The sequence below is a fragment of the Balaenoptera acutorostrata genome, chromosome 4 (assembly GCF_949987535.1).
Source record: "Balaenoptera acutorostrata chromosome 4, mBalAcu1.1, whole genome shotgun sequence".
NCBI classification, from domain to species: Eukaryota; Metazoa; Chordata; class Mammalia; order Artiodactyla; family Balaenopteridae; genus Balaenoptera; species Balaenoptera acutorostrata.
Window position 1 is genome coordinate 133897681 of NC_080067.1, and position 22807 is coordinate 133920487.

Sequence of the window (22807 nt, forward strand, 5' to 3'; positions counted from 1 at the left end):
CATGTCAAACTCTGTCTCTGGGCTCGCATACTGGAGTCTTGTCAATGTCAAGATTCAAAGAAGGTTTTAGGACTCTATCTCTTCTGGATTATAAGAATAAAAATAGTGGGCTCCAGAAATATTCCACCAATATTGAAACAGTTTTGTTCTTTCATTAGGAGAAAGATGCAACATACAAGCTGTGCTTTCTATAAACTCCTGACCCATTTTCAGCAGTAGATGCCTTTTAAAGTCTGTGTTGATGGGTTCATATTGATTCATCCATAGTCTCTGACTAGCCTTCTGTAGGACCAATGGCAGAGGAACTGATAGGATTAGGAGTGAGGTCTATCACTTTAAAGGAACTAGAACTTGATGGTGGCTGCATTAAATAGAGCCAAATTAAGGTGTTATACACATTTCCTAAATAGCACATTTCCTAAGTCTTCATCCTCCTAATTAGAAGGATTTTACTTCCTTATGAAATGACCTGCAGATGATTGAACAATTTATTATTCTACTGTATACATCTGGCTTAATATATTTTAGAAACTAAAGATTTATTTATTACTTATTTAATTCCACATGTACAACTGATATCCAAAACTTTCTTTGCAATATTAAATATGAGGCCTCCTTAAGTCAGACACTAGTGGTCCACAGAATGACAACAACTTTTTAGACACATTGAAATGTTTTTTCAGGGAAGAGCAAGCAGAGTGGGAAAACAGCAATAACAAAAACAAAGCAGAACAAAACAAAACAAAACAATAAAAATCAATTCATCTTCCCCAACCAACCAGAAAGATTCCCCAGAGTTAGGGCTGGTACACCAAGTTAATTACAAGACTGTGTGACTTATTGTCTGTAACTCGCTGATTTTGTAGTCAAATGAATATAAAGGGTAACGATTTCCACTTAATTGTTAACTATTATGCCTTTGTAATTCTAAACACTGTTGTTTCTGAAATGAAAACTTCCATATATTTGTGTGTAGAAATGACGTGGTTGCACAAAAAAGTAACTTTAAAAGATTGATAGCTACAAAGAACAGCATATCGTATAATCTTTCAACTTTGGATGAATCAAGGAAGGATCTATGAATGTCGCTGAATCACGTATTGTGAAATTTTTAATTAGTTGTGTTAAAAAAGAATGTTCTGGGACTTCAAAGTCTTTGCCTTAAGAAACCTTGTAGATTCCACTTGGTTCTCTGTAAACACCTACTTTTGGACCCCTGAGCCACCTTGTAAGAAGAGTGACCACAACCTGCTGAAAAGACCATGGGGAAAGACCTGAGACTACAAAGAAAGGAGAGTCCCAGTTGAGCCTGACCTTCTCATTGTCCTTGCCCAGATACCGGGCATGTGAGTGAACCTATCGTGGACCCTCCAGTCCAGTCCAGCTACCAGATGAATCTCATCACATGTCCCCAGTTGATGTGTATCTCCCAACTGAGCCCTGAGTCACAAGATCATGAGGTTCAAAAAACTGTTGTCTTAAACCACAACATTTGGGGATGGTTTGTTAATAGCAATACAAAATCAGAACATCCTTATTAAAATTTTAACTTATTTTATCAAAACCTTTATTTATTTATTGCCAACAAAAGATTTCTTAGCTGCATTTTGGAAAACATTTTTCCAGGCAGTAGATTTCTCTATTCCATGAACTCCTATCCCTTTTGCCCCTGTTTTTAACCTGTTTTTGCTTGTTCTTCTCACTGTGGCTACAGGTCCTCATTTCCCAACAAGCTTTTAGCTAATCCTGTCCTTGAGTCAGGGTGTATATATGGACCACTGTCCAGCAGCCCAAGTGACTCCGTATCAAAGTTAGTGTAGATGAGGGTCTGACCTCAAGCCTTTGTGCCCGTTCTAGCAGGTTGGATTCTGTGTTTTTCTTGTGTTCCCCTTTCTCATAATGTAGTCCCAAGAACTGGTTCTTAACCTTGTTCATTCTGATTAAGGGTCTAAACTGGTAGACTTTCTAATACTCCACTCTAGATTGGGATCTTTCCTTGTTTTCATTTTCTATAAGTGCCATATCAAATTGCCAGACATTTGGCAGCCTAAAATAACACTAATTTATAATCTCACAGTTCTCTAGATGTCTGGGCTCAGCATGGCTCTGTTGGGTCTCTGCTTTGGGTATAACCAGATTGGAATCAAGGTGTCAACAGAGCTGCATCCCTTTCTGGAGGCTCTGAGGATGACTCTGATTCCAAGCTCCTTCATATTGTAGCCAGAATCCAGTGTCTTGCCGTTGTAGAACTGAGGTCCCTGTTTCCTTGCTGGCTGTCAGCCAGGGGTCATTCTCAGCTTCTAGACACTGTCTACATTCCTTGGCTTCTGGCTCCCTTTCTCCATCTTCAGAGTCAGCAATGGTGCATGGAATCCTTCTTGTGCTTGGAATTTTGCTGGCTTCCCTTTCTGCCTTTCTTTTCTCCTTTTAAGAGTTTGTGTGATTACTTAAATACCGCCAGTTAACGCAGGATAATCTTCCTATTTTAAGTTAGCAGGGTTAGTAACATTAGTTCCATCTGCAAAATAGTTTTAGAGCAGTACCTGGATTAGTGTTTGATAGAATAATCAAGGGATGGCAATTATGGAGGGAAATCTTTAGAATTCTGTCTTTTCAATATTCCATCCTAGGAACTAAAGATCTGTCTTGCAACCAAGGAGCTGAGTTCTTGCTACCACCCATCTACCCTGGCTCCCCTACTTCCCTGGCCTAACCCTGGCTTGCGTTTTGTCTAAAATGTCAGTGTTACCTGTTTAAAATATTTTCATTACCATGTTTTTCCCCACTTGCTAAGATAACTTTGACCATTTTCTGAACCCCCTTAAAGATGATTATCTGCCTGGATTGCGATCCATTCCTTCCTTCCTTCCTTCATTCGACAAGTACTTATTATATGCTAGTTACCTTCTGAGAAGCTGGTGATACGGTAGTGGAAAAAACAAAGACTATGCCCTTAAAGTATGTGCATTTGTATGAATAGATAGATAGATAATCAGACATATACAAATGAGCATATAATAAAATTTCAAGTGATGATAAGCACCATGAGGAAAAGTGTAGGAGGGATGGTTCTCTTTGATTTAGGGTAGTCAGGGATGGCTTCTCTGAGAGACAACGTTTAAGTAGAGACTTGAGGGAAGATTAGAAGTAAGTGTATACAAGGGCAAAAATGTTCTATGCCAAGAGTTCTGGTCAGGGTTCCTGCTCAGTACTGAGCGAATCAGATGGGAGGTAAAGCAGCTGGACCAGGGTGAGGAAAATAGGAAAGGAAGTCAGAGGGGAGGCAGGAACCGGATTTTGGGGGGCTTTAAAGGCCATGGAAAGGACACTGGTTTTTACTTTGAGTAAGGTAGGAAGGTATTGGCAAATTTTCATCCAAGGAATTAAATGCTCTGACTTATGGTTTTGCATGATCAGTCTGGCTGCTGAAGGAAGCAGGAAGTGCCATCAGGAAGCATTTGTTTTCCTTCAGGGTGGAAAATGCTGGTGGTTTGGACCTAGGTGGTCGCAGTGGCAGAGCTCAGAAGCGGCTACTAGCATCATCTCGAGGGAAGGGATATCTATTGCTTATTCCTGTGCACTAATATCCTGTCTGACATACCCACAGTGGTCACAGCTCTGGCCACTTCTTCAGGGTTCCACCTAATAGGCTCTTGTGTCTTTTGTATCTTCTGTCTGATAATATCCAGCTCTAAATGAGCTCCCATATTCAAACTGCCTAAAACAACACAACTAAGATCCAAGGAGCCCAGGACAGGCACAAAGGGTTGCGCCCCTCCCGTGCAGCTCCATTTTATGCGTGTTTCTTACTGGGATACCCCTGACATTCAAGGCTTGCACATCTTGGTGGACCAGGAATCCCCGCTTGCTCCCTTATGGGATTACACTTCAGTGGTTCTCTTTGTTTAAAAGCTTCCAGGGGTGGTGCTGTTATTCTTTGGAATATTCTCAGTATTGTAAAAGTTCATATCTGAGGGCACAGTTGATTTGTGGAAAGAGCCACAAGTAGGTCCAAGTCAAATCTGATGAAGAGGCTACATCAAGCTGCATGATCGTTTTTTAATCAAAGTAGAATGGATTGTGATTGGTGGGATTCCCAAACCTCATGGAAGCTGTGTGTTCTTGCAAATCCCGAGGTGCTGTACCAGCCACTGCTCCTAGATGTCCTCCCTGCCCTGCCCCTTCATGTGTCAACGTCCTACCTACTTGCTGGCTTATAACAGTTAAATTTTTAAAAAATCTCCCCTTTCTAGGTTCTCATCAAATACACTACCAGCGTTCCCACAGGTACCCCAGTGAGTCTTTGAGACATTTTCTATCTGAATCAGGAAGAAAACCAAGGAATGGATGAAGCCCCTTGTCCCATTTCCAGTCTGTCCCCTCCCCCCAAATATAGGTGCAAAATACATGTAAGTTCCTCAGGGCCTCCCTCATCCTTTCAGGGCTCTTGCAGGCCATTACTCTGATAAACCACTTTTGGTGAAAATGTGGGCTCCTTCATGTGTGCCCACCCCAGACTAGGCTGTGAGTTGTTTTTTTTTTTTTTTTAACTTTGGTAAAAATAACATAAAATTACCATCTTAACCATTTTTAAGTGTGCAGTTCAGTAGCATTAAGTAGTTTTATTGTTGCATAATCATCACCACCATTATCTTCATTGCAAAACTGAAACTGTACCCATTCAACAACTCCCCATTCCTCCCTCCCACCAGCCCCTGGTAAGCACCATTAATTCAATTACTATCTCATATAAGTGGAATGATACACTATTTGTCCTTCTGTGATGGCTTATTTTGCTTAACATAATGTCTTCAATGTTCATCTACGTTGTAGCGTGTGTCAGAATTTCCCTTTTCTTAAAAGGCTGAATAATACTCCATTGTATGTATGTATCATATTTTGTTTATCCATTTATGTCAATGGACTTTCGGGTTGCTTCCACCTTTTGGCTCTTATGAATAATGCTGCTATGAACATAGGTGTACCAAAAAAAAAAAAAATCCAAGGAACAAGAAAAAACATCTTTGAATAGGAAAGAGATAGTAAAAAGGCTCAAGACTAAAGGAACACTCTGGATAAATTCTTTACCATGTCTAGTAGGTACCAGACTTATTTGGAAGATGAATAGGTTAGTGGTCCCCAACCCTTTTGTAGATGAAAAATTCTTTACACCTAAAACTAGTTCAGTTACTGTTTTGGGGATGAGTCTACTACAGATGATGAAGAATATACTTTCCTGCTTTCCAAGATCTAGATGCTTTTAATAATAAATAACAACAACAAAAGGTCTGAAACTCCAAGGCAAACTTCAATGAAAGCAGAAATAGGGAGGCAAAGTGCTATGGGCATCTAGAAATAAAAACAGAAATCAATATTATGGCAAAGTTAATGAAATTCAAGTCAGAGTGAGGTTCTGGGACTGCTTACTATCTTTCTCCATCCCTGGGAACTGCCCCAGTTGGTGAATCATTCTGGAATTTGAATCTCTTTAGCTATGAGATGGATATGGAGGAAAATTGGGAAAAACAGAGCTATGCTCCTTTGCTTGTGTCTACATTAAGACATATATATCTTTCATTCCGTGGGAAAACATAAGTTTAATTGAACAGATACAACAATAATATATCAAGAAAAACCCCACAGAATCTAGGAATTAAAGATGGTTTGGACTTTTCAAACGTCTGTTGCTCCATTTTGAACCATCTTCTTTGTTCATTTTACTCCTAATCTAAAAACTACCCCCAGGACCATTTTGACGCCTTCGACCTTGCCTGAACCAGCTCATTATTAGCTGTGAAGGAGTTTGTAAGATTAAATACCAAAGTTTTTTTTTCCCCCTTCCAGCCATTTTACTAGTTTTCTACATAAAATTCTCTCTCCTTAAACAACAGTTCTTTGTACACTCTAAGCTCTTGTCTCTACTCTCACTGCTTGCCTGATTCTCCAGTTTCCATGCCATTTTAACTGGAATTTTAGGACCACTCTTGTTTTACTCAAGGGCCCACACATTAGGGCATCTAAATACTTCCGCTTGTTTCCCCAATCTCACACATTCTTCCATCCACCCTGCAATTCCTCCCTCAGACTCACGGTCCATATGGATTTAAGACTCCTAGTGCTTTGAAAAGCCAATAATTGATAATAAATATCTAAAGTGATTATAACAGTGCCTGGCAGTTGGTGACACCTAGATGACCATTGACAGTTATGATGATGTGAGAGCCATCTGCAATATTGGGATCTTAAGACCAATGCCATAGGGGTCATGGAGAGAAACACCTGGGAGAAAGTTTGTGAGGTGTTTACCCAGGACCTGACCCAAAGAGATGTTCAACCAATCTTAACCAAATTATTATATACCATGCTTTTAAATGTTTAAGCATTCTAAATTATTTCTTTCAAAAGTATACATCCTACCAAGAATAAAATTTAATGTACAATTCTGAAATACTACGTGATAAGAGAGAGAAATTCAATGTTTGCAAAATACACTAATAGTAATGATTTCAGGTTTAGAAGGAATTCATGTCCTTCGGAATCCTAATACTATAAATTTGACACCAAATATTAATAAATAGGCTTCTGCTAGTGGATATCAATTCTTTTTGAATTTCCATGCATGCATTATTATTTTGGCTCTTTAATTATATATCTAGAATATGTTCATTTTTTAAAAAGAAAGGATGAAGCAGGTAGATTATGTTGCTTGCTGCTTCTAATTTAACACCAGAAGTTTGACAGAAGACAGACTTAGGGGATGGTAGTTGGTAAGAAGAACTTGAAGCAATATAGTTCATTGTACTTTAAGAGAGAGAAAGTATTAACTGTCTGTGCCAACGTGAGTGAGAGATGGTAGAAATTATAGAGAACCTAGGGCTTCATTAAGACCTGGCTTGGTCCTATTGCTGTTATGAGAAAATTAAAAATAAATGGACAATAGTTTCCACCTCTAAAACATATTATATGCAGTACATACTTTAACCTAGTTTACAATTTACATTTATTATGCCCAGTGAAACCACAAAGCCAATGTTTAATTTTACAGTTTAAAGTCACACATAGGAGAAATGCTTTACAAAATAAGATATTGTTCCTTAATGAAAAATATTACAGTATAGGTCCCAAAAGTCTCAGTTCAAGTGGTTTACCTGAATAACAGAGCTGTTGTGGAATGCAGGCTACAAGACACAGTAATGCTTTCAATAGTCGTTTCAGGTTTGAAATTTGCCAAAGCTGAAGAGACATTTGAAACAAGACCCGTCTTAGTTTTCCAAGATTTTTTTTGGTTTTCCAACAGCATTATATTTACTGAAAAATGCCAACACTTCTGGAAAATTGAGTGTAAAAAGCAGCTTACATTTTACTGCTTGTATACAGCATGTAAATCTTCAATATTTTACTCTACCTTGAAAGCATCTTTCAAGATTTAAGAATCTCAGTTCTACCTATTTTTGTTTATTACCTGACTTGACTCACAGACTCAAATATAGAAATCAAATATTCATGCCACTGCCTACATCAAATCGAACATATTCCCACAATCTGTTTAGTTATCTGCAGTCTATTTACAAAGCACGTGCATGATTTCCTCTGATCAATGTGTCATACCAAAATGTAAGCAGTATTTGTCGACTCCTACATTTATGTCATGCCGGAGTGTGTGATGCAAAAATACCATCCAGAGACTTTCTTAATCCAAAGTCTAGTTTCACAAAGTCACACACAGTATGATATTCTATCCTAGATATACTCAGCATGGGGTGAGTGTTTTTAACGTGTTGTGAATTGTTACAGAAAAGATGGAGATATAGTAGCCAAGTGTATGTATGAACATAAAATATTGCAAAGCTTAAAGTCCAGCTAAATATACGCAGAAGTTCCTTCATGTATAAGAAACAAACAAGTTTGTTTGAAAGGAATGCTGATGGCTTAGTATGTGATGGAACATGACACCTAAAAGCGGGCTACACCAATCTGATCTCTTCAAGTTTGGATGTCACATTAAGCATCCTCAATGTACATATAGCTTATGCCACTAAACACTGCCAATCTGAATGACCATTAAATACAATTTCCCAAACTTTTGAGTATCAAGTTGTGCCCAGGCTTGACAAATTGCTTAGAGTTCTTTTTTGCAAATTGAAAAATCATGTAGAATAAAATAGTAACTCAGAAATACCACATTTGGCAGTTGGTCACTGAAAATGTTAGCACCTTGATAGAGATTACAATTGTTCATTGGATGTGCCAAAGGAAAAGTAAAAGAAAAAATGCCCTGTTTTATTTATAAATCACAGTTTTCCTCACAGTGTTAGACTTGGGTCACTCTGATGTGGCAGTGCCTTATAGGATGATGGGCCTTTATTTATTTATTTTTCATTTGACCTATGGCAGTACACATGGACCAGCCAGTGGAGCTATGAGATAAGGACCACAGACAGCAAACTTACTATTAGTGCTAGAATATTAAGAGGGTGCAACTAACAGGGTTAATGAATGTGTATGTTTCAGTCCTACTCCATTTTAAAAGCAACGTTTTCTAACAACACATTCCTTTATCTTTTCTACAAAATCTGCATTAAAAATTATGATATAATGGCACCAGAAAGATATTTGCCAGGTTGAATGCTTTTCTGATCTAAACACTACGTATATTCTCATTTTCTGGCTCACTAACGCATGGGTTGGTGTTTCAATATGTTCTCATACATTAATTGAATAGAACACAAAATTATGTGGTACAGACTGATGTGTTTCATGTGTTATAACTTGAGCAGTCATTTCTGTAGTTCATGCTAACAGGGAGCTATTAGAAAGATTGTAGTTTTCAGTGGGCTATGGAGCTAAGTTGATCTACCTGTTTGACAACCTAAAGCTACATGTTGTTGACAAATGAAAAAAATAATAGAGAAAACATGTAAATTCCTTTTCTGTGTGTCTATATGATAGATCACCTTGACCCTGTACTTGGTTCTATTATAGCTTTGGATGGCCATTTCTGTCTTCAAGGTCATTCATTTACTTTGTACCTTTGAAATGTTAAAAAAAAAAAATAAGGTGTTTTTATGGCTTCAAGTTTAACTACTAATAGATTGGTAATAGTCACCAATCATACCAATGAGATTTCACACTCAGCCATAAACTATTAGCAAAATGCAGCCATTATTAAATTCAATCTTATTTCACAAACAGTGAACTCTAAGTTATAGCACAAGTCCTGAGCTTCTTTGACTCTGGCTGCTGTCCTCACCTACACCATTACAATGACCTTGTCCAATGAGGAAGGAGTAAAGGGGAGAAACATCAGAACCAGAGATGGATCTAGTCAATTGTGTATCCGAAGGCGCTTTGCCTTACTGCTAGGACCAGACTGTGAAATCACAGTCAGGAACAAGCTGGTGTGTTCAGAGGTGTCCCTGCTTGTCCCAAGTCCTATTATCCCTCCAAGATATTAATTTGTAGTAGTAAAAAGTCATATTGTATCAATGGAGATCCCACACTTGGCGAAACAGTTATGACTACAAACATTTGAATCATTTAAATCCACTTTGTTTACTCTCATCTATAGAATCTTAAAGATACTAGAGAGTGAATGATATTAATTTTAAGGAGGGTTTCTAGAGCAGCAAAAGACATTATTTGGTTTTATTATCATTGATATCACTTGGAGGCTGTGATATATCAACAGCCCCTTGTCCAAGTTCATCAGTGAAGCTCATGGACCTGATTTTGAATTGTGTCTTAGCTTCTATGGGAAGCTTCCAGGCTACCTATATATCCTAGTTTAAAACTTAGACCTTAGTTGCTTGAATAAGTGCTTTTCTTATCTGAAGCTTGGAAAAATTAGTATTAAATGGAATCCAAAAGACCTATTAACATAACTACAAGTGACGAACACTATTAGCCATGGAAGATTAAATTTAAAACTTACTTAGAAAGAAAAGGGATAGTATCAGAATAAGAATACATGAGGAATATATACATATACACCTGTTTCACACAGAAAGCTTTCTGTAAAAAAAAAATACAAAAGCAACCAGTGCCGTATATTATGTAAACTCACAAAGTGTACTTTATACACAAACATGAAGCATAAATTAAAAAGTAGGACAACAGCAAAACATCTTAAATATAGAAGAATTTGCACATATTTTTGTTAAATAAGAATAAATAATTTTATCACACAAATTCACATACCAGTTGCAAAAACAATAAATTACTTTTTTTTTCAGTGCTGCAACTTTTTTGTTTGTGATTAATCCCTTCATTCTTAATGTGCTAAAACTGTTTCCACAGGAAGGCAGAGGAAGTTGAATTTGTTGAATAAATTAAAACAATATGTCCTTAAACCTCTGAACAACAAGGCAGGGCTTCGTTTGACTTTTTCTGTTCCAGAAGAAATAAATGCTATTTTCTTCTGGGCTCCCTTCGTATTTAATGAAACAACCTGGAGTATTTAGTTTTGTGAGTGAGATTAGATTCTTACCAACCTGAGCATTTTTAGACAAGCTCTCTTTTTTTTTCTTTTTAGGAAGTAGCCCCTAGCATCCTGAATCCTACACTCTTTATTCAAGATGTAACTATGGAAAGGTAAAAGGCATAACCCAATGTGAAACTGAACTAGATTATCTTCATTATAGAGGATTTTCCCTTTGCTCATCATTCTCTATGTCTACCAAACACTCCATTTCTCTGAATTTCAGTTTCCAGTCTATAAATTTTCTCAGGAGTTTAGACATACATTCCTTAGTCAGTCTATTGATACCCATACCAAACAAAACAAAACAAAAAACCCTAAAGGAAACTCCTTAAAAGCATGGAATAGTGGTTTATTTGTTCTAAACTCTCTAGGATTGCTCCCATGAGAAGTGTAAAACTCTAATATTTGGGGAAAAAAATGAATCATTGGTAAATCATATTTAAAAATCTATGAATACAGTATGGAGAAGCAGAGTAGGAGACAATCATGTTTGCTCTTCAATTATTTTTTAATGTTGCTGTCAGTATAACCACAAAAGATAAAAAAAAAAAAATTGTCATAGTTTAAGTACTTGATTCAAGTTATTCTGAATACTGGAAAAAGTAAAGTTGGTCCTTCTCTTAATTCTCTCTGCATAGTCAAATGGTCGGTGTGATTTTTATTTTTAATTTTTTTTTCTGACTGATATGAATAGCTTTTCTCCCTGTCCCTGATATCTGGTACCTTCATCAAATGGAGGTTACCAGTCTTGTATAGGCCTCCTTTTTCTAACTGGTAATTTATTAAGAATAAAGGACCACATCTCAAGCAAAGTCAGTCTATGAAAATCCAAAGGATGATTAACAGTTTTGATTTCTTAATGATTTCTTAAGAAAATACTTAAAACAGTGAGACATCCATTCCCCTGGTCTATTGAAATGAATGTGCTATAGCAAGATCAATTACATAATCCTTTTATATTAAAAATATCTTATAATAAAAATAAACTCTCATGAGCTAAAGGAAACTCAAACAATAGTTCCCTAATATCCTTATATGCAAATCTTTAACAATAGGCACATTTGGTATGATTAGTATAAAATTTTATAAAAACAAGTAGCTTTGTGATATTTCACAAAGAAAAAGAAAAACCAAATGAAATGAAATATCTTAGATTTTCTGAGCTATGGGGTAGAGGGATGAAGTTTACTGTCTATGAGATTTTTATGCAGATGACTGTAAAAGTTTTCCATGTCTAACTATTCCAACTCACAACCTACCTAGACAGGCTATGGAGATAAGGGCAGACTTTGCAAAGACCATCACATTTCATCACTCAAACACTTACTGGTACAACCAAATGCTTTCTAATTGGGAAAAATCTTAAGTACAGTATAAGTATACTTGGATTAAGAAAAAAAACAATGCAAGGAGTTATTGCCTATGGTGTGGAAACAGTATTATTAATATTAACCATTTTTTTTCACTAGCCACATTAATGATAACCACTTCTAGATATGGCTAACTACCAAGTCAACAAGAAGTACAAAACATTGTAGGTCCTACAGAACCCTTGAACAAAACAAACAAGCAAAAACAAAATGCATTTTAAAGGCTCGCTGGTAAGAGGTATACCAGTGTTGAAGGTGATAGAAAACTCTTTGCTGTGTGTTCTGAATGTATATTACACATTGTGAGATATCACATGGGAACCATAGAAAGAGAAAGCAGTTGTGAAAATATAACTTGAAAATATGGTGAAGCATGTATTTGTTTTCTTTTTAAATTCTAACAGGAGGAAACTAATTTTTAGACTCGATAACATACACACACACACAAACATTTCTTCTACCTCCTAATTATCCATTAGTTTGGCTGGCTGCCTGAAAAAAATACAGGCAGTCAAAGGTTTAAATAAATGGACCCCTGTATGTATTTAAATGACTAGATACATTGATCTCCTTTTTTCTTTTCAGAATTTCTCAGAAGATGCTTGCTGTCAAAATGGTTTTTGACGAAAATTTTATCTCTTGTAGTCTGAACGTATGCTAAATCTTTCTTAAAACAGCAGCAAGATCTTAATTTCCAGTAAAACATCCACAGCTCTTTCTAGAAACTGGAAGGAGTGGAAACAGCTGCAGACCTACTTTGGTCAAACACTTTTTTATAGAAATATATATATATATATATATATGTATATATATATATTTTTTAATAGAACCAAGTGATATAAAGTGACATACCAAGGAAGAATGTATTTACAAACAGTAAAAATAAGCTACTGTGTAAATAATATGCATGAAAATGATTACGATGCCTTTGTAGACATTCTGTAAGAGGTAGGTGACAAGGGGGAGACTGCTCTGCCATCTTCAAATGTCCCCTGATTCTACATTCACCAGTGTTTTTGTATTCTTGTAGGCCCAGGGGATGTTCAATAACTCCCAAGTTTTTCTATATTCCAAGGTCACCACTGTCACATGAAGCAGTGCACATCTTTATTTGGTCGCTGAGAGCAGATTCTGCCCATAATCGGACTCCTGTTGACAATGACACTGAAGTGTGACTTTCCGTGCTTTTGGTTGACCTCGTGTTCACCACGACTGTATCAGTGATGAATCATCCAGTTGTCTCTGCAGAAGATCATAACCACAGGCTAACATTTCTTTAGCAAACATTGCTTAAACGCGGAAGGCCTCTGAGAGAGAAGACATCCCTTCGCTAACTTCCGGTTTCCATCCTGGCACTGCACCGTCCTCGTGTGCCAGCCCGTGTCACAGGTTCTAGAACAGGCGAGCCAAGGGCCCGTCACCCACTGCAGCTGTGGAGTGGGTGAGCCCACTTTATTGCTGCTGTCGCCAGTGACAGAGTTTACTTTTGGAGTGGACTTCTTGGGAACAAAAAAACTGTAACGGACATCCAAGGCTTTAGTTGGGTCTGTTGCAAGAATCTGTACGATTAGAATTTCCTTCGTGGCTGAGTAGCCCATCCCATGCAAGAAGTCATCCCTGTGGCTCCAACCACTGTAGTTCATGACTGTTCCATTGATGTCAATGATGGTTTCCGAAGTGGAGATCATGTACTTTCCATTGATAAGGTACTCACCGTTTTTCTTCTTCAGGGCTAAGTAGGCAGTGAATCTAGTCTGGTCTTTGGCTTTGAACTGTCGGACTTTTATGTGAGTCGCGCCTTCGGGGATCCTCACAACATCAGTGTAACCCTTGCTGGAAGCAGGAATGTCCACAGGGGAGAGAGAGAAAGAAAGGGGAGGAAAGAAAAATAAGTAAATGCTTAACAAATGGATAAACAAATAGAAATTCTCTAAAAGTCTCACCTTATCTTAATATAAAGTTTTAATGTATTAAAAAGATTCGTTTAAAATTGCCTTCAAAAATTAATCTTCTTAGAACAAAATAAAATTGCAGTCAGACTATCACATTGTTACATTTTTATTATGATGTTCAAAATTAGGATGATGTTAGCAACCTGCCTTGGTTTTTAAAATTTATACTACCTTTAGTTAAAGATTTACACAAAAATCACACATCCTTATCAAATCTTATCATCTTTACAAAGCTACTTTAGGTTTTTTCTGGCACAAAATGCACGTAAACACAAACCAACAAAAATCTACCCTCAATTAATCTCATAGAAGGCTTTCAATGAACGTTCCTCAAGCTTGTTTGCATATTAAGATCATGTGAGGATCTTTTAAAAATTCCAAAGCCTACAAATTTAAACCCCCAGACGCCAGAGCAGTTAAATCCCCATCTTTCAGGATGGGTCATACGCAGCAGTACTTTTAGAGTTCCCCACACTGTTCCAAGGTGCAGACTAGTTGGGAAACCACGGATTTAATTATTTGTTGAACTGTAGACAGGTTAGAGGCTCTGACTCCATTTCTACTAAAACTCTGGATTTCCTGGGGCAGGACAGAAAATAGAACATAAAATTCTTTAACTGCGTAACCTTAGCTTACCAGAATCATCAAAGGACAAAAAAAATCCTTAATGCCTTAGCAAATTTCCCTGAATGCTTAGGGTCTGCAAAGTGTTATGGTCAATTGAGCAAGGCTTTATGGTGAGTGACATATGAGCTAGATCTCTAATGACCCATCATCTGCTCAGGAAAATGGGAAAAGGCATAAATATCTCTGATACCCATAAGGTTGCAGAAAACGCAAGGACAGAAAGGTTAATTAAGCACCAAGGGACTCCACCAGTGGGGAGGAGTCATCTTTTGCCCAAATCTTTGCCTCTCTAAGTAATTTCATATTAAGGTCCTCATATGTTTTACTTTCCTAGTTATTTAAATAGAAACAAATACTTTGCTTGTGCAGTTTGACTGATGTGTGTGAAATTTAATTATTTACTTTTGAATTCTTACTCAAGTTTAGAGGATACGGGATAACGGATTCATATATGTAAAATCCAAATGTGTTTCCCACTCAAGCATTTCCTCTGAACTGGAGAGGAGGCTTATCCCCAGGGAAGACCCCTTTCTGTTGGGCATCTGACCTACCATGATGGCCAGACAGGTGTCAGAGCTTCCTACTGTGCTGAAGACAGAAGATGCAATGCTGATGATGTTGCTTATCTATTCAATTTGATTCATTAGCTTTTTTTTTTGGCCGCACCACTTAGCTTGCAGGAACTTAGTTTGCCAACCAGGGATTGAACCCGGGCCCTCAGCAGTGAAAACCCGGAGTCCTAACCACTGGACTGCCAGGGAATTCCCTAATTTGATTCACTATCTTAATTTTTGTAATACATTTGGACTAGATTCTGTCACAGGATTTTTTTTTTTTTTTGAGGTATCTAATATTAAGAGATGAGATGTTTCTACAGTGGCTTCAAACAAAGCCAGGAGAAAACGTTCCATCTTACCTAAAAAGTCTATAACGTGGAGATGCATTAAAGTATTTGTACAAATTCGTTCCAGAGCTAAGGAGTGGCAGTTCTAGGCTTCTCGACTCACACTTTATGCTCCCTTTACCACGTCCCCATTGCATGAAACCCTTCCCTCCACCGACTGTACTTCATAACAGTTAAAATAAGCTCTGGTGATGCTCAGAGTTTAAATGATACCAAACAGAGTGTCAAGAAAGCGAAGAATATAGGGTAAGGGAATTAGACAGGAGAACCTTTTTCTTCATCCTTGTTCTTAGAGTCTGACTCATATTCACGAGAACCACTGGGAACTCTCAGCACTGTGCAGGCCTCAAGCTGAGCTTCCCGAGCCACTGGGAAGTATGAGGATTCATGCCCTGATTTCTTTTCTTTTCTTTTTTTTAAACATCTTTATTGGAGTATAATTGCTTTACAATGTTCTGTTAGTTTCTGCTGTATAACAAAGTGAATCAGCTATATGTATACCTATATCCCCATATCCCCTCCCTCTTGCATCTCCCTCCCACCTTCCCTATCCCACCCTTCTAGGTGGTCACAAAGCACTGAGCTGATCTCCCTGTGCTATGCGGCTGCTTCCCACTAGCTATCTATTTTACATTTGATAGTGTATATATGTCCATGCCTCTCTCTCACTTCGTCCCAGCTTACCCTTCCCCCTCCCCGTGTCCTCAAGTCCATTCTTTACGTCTGCATCTGTGTCTTCATTCCTGTCCTGACCCTAGGTTCTTCAGAACCATTTTTTTTTTTTTAGATTCCATATATATGTGTTAGCATACGGTATTTGTTTTTCTCTTTCTGACTTACTTCACTCTGTATGACAGACTCTAGGTCCATCCACCTCACTACAAATAACTCAGTTTCGTTTCTTTTTATGGCTGAGTAATATTCTGTTGTACATACGTGCCACATCTTCTTTATCCATTCATGTGTCGATGGACACTTAGGTTGCTTCCATGTCCTGGCTATTGTAAATAGTCATGCCCTGATTTCTTGATGTTTTAGTAAAATAGGTTTCCCTTTGTACTCCTTATTCATTTTCTTTGCAACCTTCTTGGTATCATTTACACTTTGGACATTAACCAGCTTCCTTGGCTACCATGAATGAATGCAGCTGTTTTCATATAACTATGAAGTAGGAAGTGTGGCTGGCAAGGCAGGAGAATCTTCTTTTGTTCAGGGCTATCTCCCCAGTACAAGAACAGTACCTGCCATGAAGGAATACATGCATTCTTACATACTAAGCATGCTGCCATGGAAGGGACATTCTAGTGGGCTGGGGCTTAGACCCCCAAACAAAATATGTGACGATATCTGTTGATTAGGAGCTGTGAAGAAACAGAGTAAGAAGATAGAGGAACGACGAGGATGGGGGAGAGATCCTCCCATTCACTTACGGAAGCCACCACCTTGTTGGGGGGCGGGTAGTGGTGACATTTAACAGACATCTGAAGGAATTCTAGAGGAAGCACTGCTTATTAATTGTTAAAAATTGTTCCAGGCAGAGGAAATAGTGCACATGCTGCCACTTGCCATGTTTGAGGAGTGTTGGGAAGTCCAGTATGTTAGCACAGAGCAAGCGAAGTGGCCAGTGTAGAAGGGACTCAGAGCAGCGCAGCGACCAAATGTGTTAGCATCTCACAGGTTATGAGGAGATCTCAGACGCTGCCTGTAAGTGAGAAGGTAGCCATTGGAGGGTTGAGCCCAGGAATGCCACCATCTGACTTAGGTGATAAAGTGATGGCTCTCTCTGCTTTGTGAAAAAGAGACTGTGAGGGGCCAGGGGCCAGGAGACCCGTGGGAAGAGTGCTCGATTGGTCCAGGCAAGAGACAATGACTACCAGATAGCAGTGCTCCTGCTTGTGGCTGTAAGGGGCAACCAGATTCTGGACATATGTTGCAAGTAGGACTGAGAGGTTGTGCAGATGGATGGATGTGGGGTGTGAGAGGAAATGAGGTGTGAAAGATGACGCCAAAGTTTTGGTACTAGGCAGTAGAAGGATTGAGTTGCCCTTTACTGACACGAAGAAAATTGAGGGAGGAGTGAATTAAAATTAGGATCATATTTGTGAAGAGGTTCGAACTTAGTGCAATATTTTAATATGCATTATCTCATTTGGTCCTCACAGCGACATTCATTGGCAAGGTAATTACTATTATTTCCATTCTGCTCTCAAGGATGCTAATTGTAAAGAAGTTGGGTGACTCTTCAAAGATCACATGGCTAGTGAATTACTGAGCCAGAGCGTGACTGCAAATATTCCAGCTCCAAGATCAATGTTCTCTTTTATCGATCACACTAGGCCAAGATAATTTATATAGGATACTCAAACAGGTCATTTGTACCACATACTATAATCTTGGTCAAATCAATTTGCAAGCAGTTATGTTGTATCCTGCTTGCTGCTATCATGAATGTCTTCCTTCACCTTTTCAGGTAACATAAAATATGCGGATATTCGTTGTAAATACAAAAAGCTTAATGCTAAATTTAGTATTACAAAAAGAGGTTTATAAGTTGATGTAGGAAGGATACACAGCATACAGTACATAAGGTATTATTTTTTTAAAATAATTTTATTTCTCATTTGGTTCCTGAATTTTTTCCCTTCCTTCTTTTTTTTTTTTCTTTTTTTCTTTTTTACAAATGGCCTGTGCATCCTACTTTTATGACCTAAGCTATAGCCTCTACTTTGGCATTTATCAGCCAAGTAAAACTGGGTAAGTCTTAAACTTTCAGAGTCCCAATTCCCTCATTTGTAAAGCAAAACGTTAGACTGGATCATTTCTAAGGAGCCTTGCACCTTTGAAATATATTAAAATGCAGGATATAACTGGACTTGCAGGGTTTTTGACCTAGATGGCCCAACACAATTAGATAAATAATTATTGTATCACTAGCAAATAGGATTAGTAATGCATATTTTAATACAGAATAAATTCTCCAGCCATACATTTTTTTTATCCCATCAAAGGTCATTTCTAGTTTTTTACATTACCATGGCATGCGATTGTTTTAAGAAATTCTTATTGTTGACTTGGTTTGTATATTCCTCTCCAGTTAAAGACAACACAGCACATATATCAGGAATACAGGTGAACCTGACCAATACCACTCAGCATTAAGAGTGGTCTGGTGAAGAGGAAAAACAATCCTGCATTCCAGCAGACTATTTAGCTGACTCAGCCATCCTAGCTGATAGTATAATATTTCACGCCAGAAAGTGGTACTTTCTAAACTTACATATATAAAGCAAGAGTGTAATCAAGGACCATGAGAGGAAGCAGAAAACTGACATTATTCTTTACAGAGTAGATATAAACGAGGATAGTTGTCTCAAAAACGGGCTTGCCATCTACACTACTGCAGATAACTTACATTTTGCATTGAGAAATGTTTTCTCAAGAAAACTACAGCCTAATGAGAATGTATTCGTAAAAAAAAAAAAAAACAAAAAAAAAAAAACAGTAGTTAAGTTGGAAACCAGTCATCCCTTCCTACATGGTGTTTCAGAAATAATAGATTTGCAAGATATGGCTAAAGTGGAATGTCACAGACATTTTCTTTGCCTTTTTCACACTCTGCAAAACCTGGACCCACGGCTATTGCAGTTAATCTGCTTGCAGAGGTGCCATGGGTTTCCAGTCGGCATGCAGAGCTCATTTCATGTCCTCTCCTTCCCTTCCCATATTCATAATGTGTAACTAGGTCCTGGCTAGATGTCCTCCCACAGATAGCTTATGATGTAACACGTGTCCTCCTTTATCAATTTTGCAAGAGTCTAAAGCTTCGTTCAGATCAGATAAGGGCAATCGTTCTCTCACGTTACCTTTTTTTATTGAAGGTTCCAATCACCTTTGTGCAGCTGGAGTTGTCTCCTCCACACACTCCGCACTTGTCATATTGCAGCTTCGAGCCAATGATGCCGTCACAGCCCGTCCTCACACACTTTCCCCGGACGCAGACGGAATTGCTGTATGGCCTGCATTCCGTTCCATCGGTCACCTGAATAACGAGAAACACGTTAGCAGTGGGAAACACTAGGAACTGCGTAGGTGGGTTCTTTGATAAAATTGCAAGTTCTAATTTGGGAGTTTTAAGTTTGATTGGAATAGATAGTACTTTGGAAACTAAACAACCAATCAGAAAAAAAACAAAAAACAAAAAAAACAACCCATAGTTTCCAGGAGTATCCAACTGAAAAATTCTTGACATACTGGCAGAAAGAAGAAGACCTGGGATAGATTGGGGTTATGCCCTTTCTCTCTCCTTTACCTCTTGAGCTTAATTCCGAACGTGTTAGGAGACCCGAGGTCCTAGTCTCCATTTCTGTGTGCGTAATACGTTCCCATGGTACGGTCTTGCCTTTTTATTGCTAGAAACAATCTTTCACTTAGTGTGTGGGACTGTTTGTCACTTGTGTGGAGAGCAGAATACGAGCAGGCTCACGAATGCAGACGTCCTTTTTGTTTGCACAATTGTTTTCTGTTAATTAATTTTGATAGTTGATTTACAACGTTGTGCGAGTTTCTGCTGTGCAGTTAAGTGAATCAGTTATACATATGCATTATATCCACTCTTTTTTAGATTCTTTTCCTATATAGGTCATTACAGAATATTGAGTACAGTTCCCTGTGCTATGCTGTAGGTTCTTATTAGTTATTTGTTTTATATATAGCAGTGTGTATGTGTCAATCCCAATCCCAATTTACCCCTTCCTCCCTCCCCGCTTGGTAGTTTGTTTTCTATAACCATAAGTTTGTTTTCTATATCTGTGACTCTATTTCTGTCTTGTGCATAATTGTTATTACTGTTAACAAAATTGAAAATCTACACTGGACAGTCACAACCTTGTAACGGTTGGAAAGCATTCCCTATTGTGTTGAACTGTGAGACACTGAAGTAGAGACAAAGTCGTGTAAAAAAGAAGTCTGGGAAGGTCAGAGAAAAGTACTTACTGGAAGAGACTGAATATTTTTGAAAAAAAGAATTAGCATATATTTAATAAGCTAGTTACAAAATACTTTGTATATGGACTCAGTGGTTTGTGCATATAAGTATGTATAAGTAACAATATATAGTCATATGTATAAACATACATATTTTGTATTTGTGTATATACAAAACTCTTTCATATACGTGTGTGAGTATATGAGGGTGTATATGTATATAAAGTGAGGTAGGGTATTCTTAAACAGGTTAACAGCTCTCTAAATGATTATATTTCCAGGTAATATTTTTGCTTTTATTTCTCTATAATATTTTTAAATGAAAATGTATTATTTTGCAATAAAAAGATAAAAACATTTTAAATGTTACATAACTTGGACATTAACTTATTTTTCAATAATATGTCATAAATATCTGAAGACCAGTTACAGAGGTGGTTTTAAATATAGCACCTATTTGCAAATTAGATAAACTGTTTTAAACTGCTCCATAATGTTGCTTGTGAGAAATGAAACTTCAGTACGTCAGAAAATGCTCTTCTGTGGAAAACAAGGGATAATTTCACATGCATATATTATAAATGTGTATAACTAGAAGGACACTGATTCATTTTAAAGGTGCAAGACATTTTAATGTCTAGGTCAGGGATGATGATCTTGAATCTATCTTCATGAATCGCCAAAGGAATTCTTCAGTAAAAGATGACAGAAAAATAGAAAACTTTCTTGTTTTATAGTCCCCATTACAAATGTACCTAGGGAATACTATTTTGAAGTTAAGTTTGCAATTCACCTTCTTGACAGAGAGTTACACTTCTTCAAAAATAGCTTTTAAAACATTTACTTGTTCTGTTTACAAAATCCTTTTGATTCATTGGAGCAAGTTTGAAAATATAGAAATTACAGAGGTGAAAATAAAACCTTCCAAAACCTAGCCACCCCCCCAAAATAATGACTGTTTACATTTGGTATGTGCAGCCTCCATTCTACCAAATAATTTCCACCAAGGACGCCTACTGTTTCTGGACAGTCTGCATGCAGTTACCTTTGGAGAAAACACTACGTAGTAGCCGGTGCCCTTAGCTCTGCAGGTCAGTTTGCACACATCTCCTGGCAGGACGCCTGCATATTTGGGAACCCATTCCACAAACGTTTTGACTCCTTTTGCATCAGACTGATATCCATTTTTGGCCTCACACTGCTCATGACGAAAAGATTTACCTAAAAATCAAACATGTCACACTATTACTCTCTCTGTTCTGAAACTTAGATATATTCTTGTTCATTTAAATACCTTTAAGGAGATGATAGATGATAAATTTTTTTTTTCCAGAGTTTCTCCACACCAGTGTTGAAGGATTTTTATCTTCAACACAGAGTTGAAAACAGCAATTATTTTCTTCCTACTCCCTGAACACTCAGCTGTTTACAGTAATAATTTAAAAATCACTCATGTATTTGTTACTGATTTGCATACTGGTGGAACTGTGCAGTACAAGATTAATAGGCTATTTCTCCAGCCTCCGCTATTTATTACTGCTAGGATACAAATTACACCCGACACATGACGGCTGCTGACACTTGGGAGTAGCGTACCATTGGCCGGGCAGGGTATGACACTGCAGGAGCGGTAGATGGCCCTCTTCCCTGTGCAGTAACGGCCATTGTTTCTGGGAGCGGGGTTATTGCAGTGGCGATAGGCAAACTGTACTCCTCCCCCACATGAACGAGAACACTGGCCCCAAGACCCCCAGGATCCCCAGCTGCCATGGCTCGATGTCTAAAACAGAAAATAGAAGATATTTTAACTGAGAAGGGAGGAAAACATTCAAAATATACATTTGGAAATCACATGCATTCAATGACTCAGTGGAATGTACATTTGGAAATCACTTGCATTCAGTCACTCGGTGGAAACTTCATCACAGTTAAATGAATTTAAACATGGTCACAGGTATTGAACACTCTGGAATTACAATGTGATTTCAAATCTTGGCAATCCACCTTTTCTGTCCCCCACCCCCCAGCACTAGAGGGTCTGAACACTTCACCCTAAGTACTGAGCACACTGCAAGGATTGCTCGTGGCTTCTTTGGACCTTCTGATACAGTGCATTTCTGTTAATAACCACTGAACCACGGTTCACTTTGTGTCCACCCTGATCTTCCATCTTTAAAGAACTGTGTGATGCTAAAGATTTTGTATGATTCCAGGTTGATTATGCTTACATCTTTTCTCCCTCTTCAGCACTGAAGTTCTGCAGTCCCTTTGTTGACATCACACGTCCCACCTGTGACAGACCCTCTGCCACATGCATAAATGTATCTGACCTGGGCTTGGCTTCATTACACCCCGTAAAGAGGAAATGGGACAGATACTGAAGAGCACCCAACCACATGCACCCACATCACAGGGAATGAAGAGTCCTGTTATGACATCCCAGGTCTATTGCTATGGAAACACGGCAGGCAGCAGGAAGCTGAGAGACTCC

General features: G+C 38.0%; 1 protein-coding gene across 1 annotated transcript in view; it reads right to left on the minus strand.

Moving 5' to 3' along the window:
* Positions 1 to 6982: 6982 nt before the first annotated feature.
* ADAMTS5 (ADAM metallopeptidase with thrombospondin type 1 motif 5) overlaps positions 6983 to 22807 on the minus strand; it is a 49519-nt gene continuing 33694 nt past the window's right edge. Inside the window, exons 5-8 of the mRNA XM_007164270.2 lie at positions 21913 to 22096; positions 21362 to 21537; positions 19197 to 19372; positions 6983 to 13683 (exon numbers count right to left, since the gene is read on the minus strand). Coding sequence (XP_007164332.2) covers positions 13116 to 13683; positions 19197 to 19372; positions 21362 to 21537; positions 21913 to 22096 — 1104 coding nt within the window. The 3' untranslated portion in view covers positions 6983 to 13115. The remainder of the gene's footprint in view (positions 13684 to 19196; positions 19373 to 21361; positions 21538 to 21912; positions 22097 to 22807) is intronic.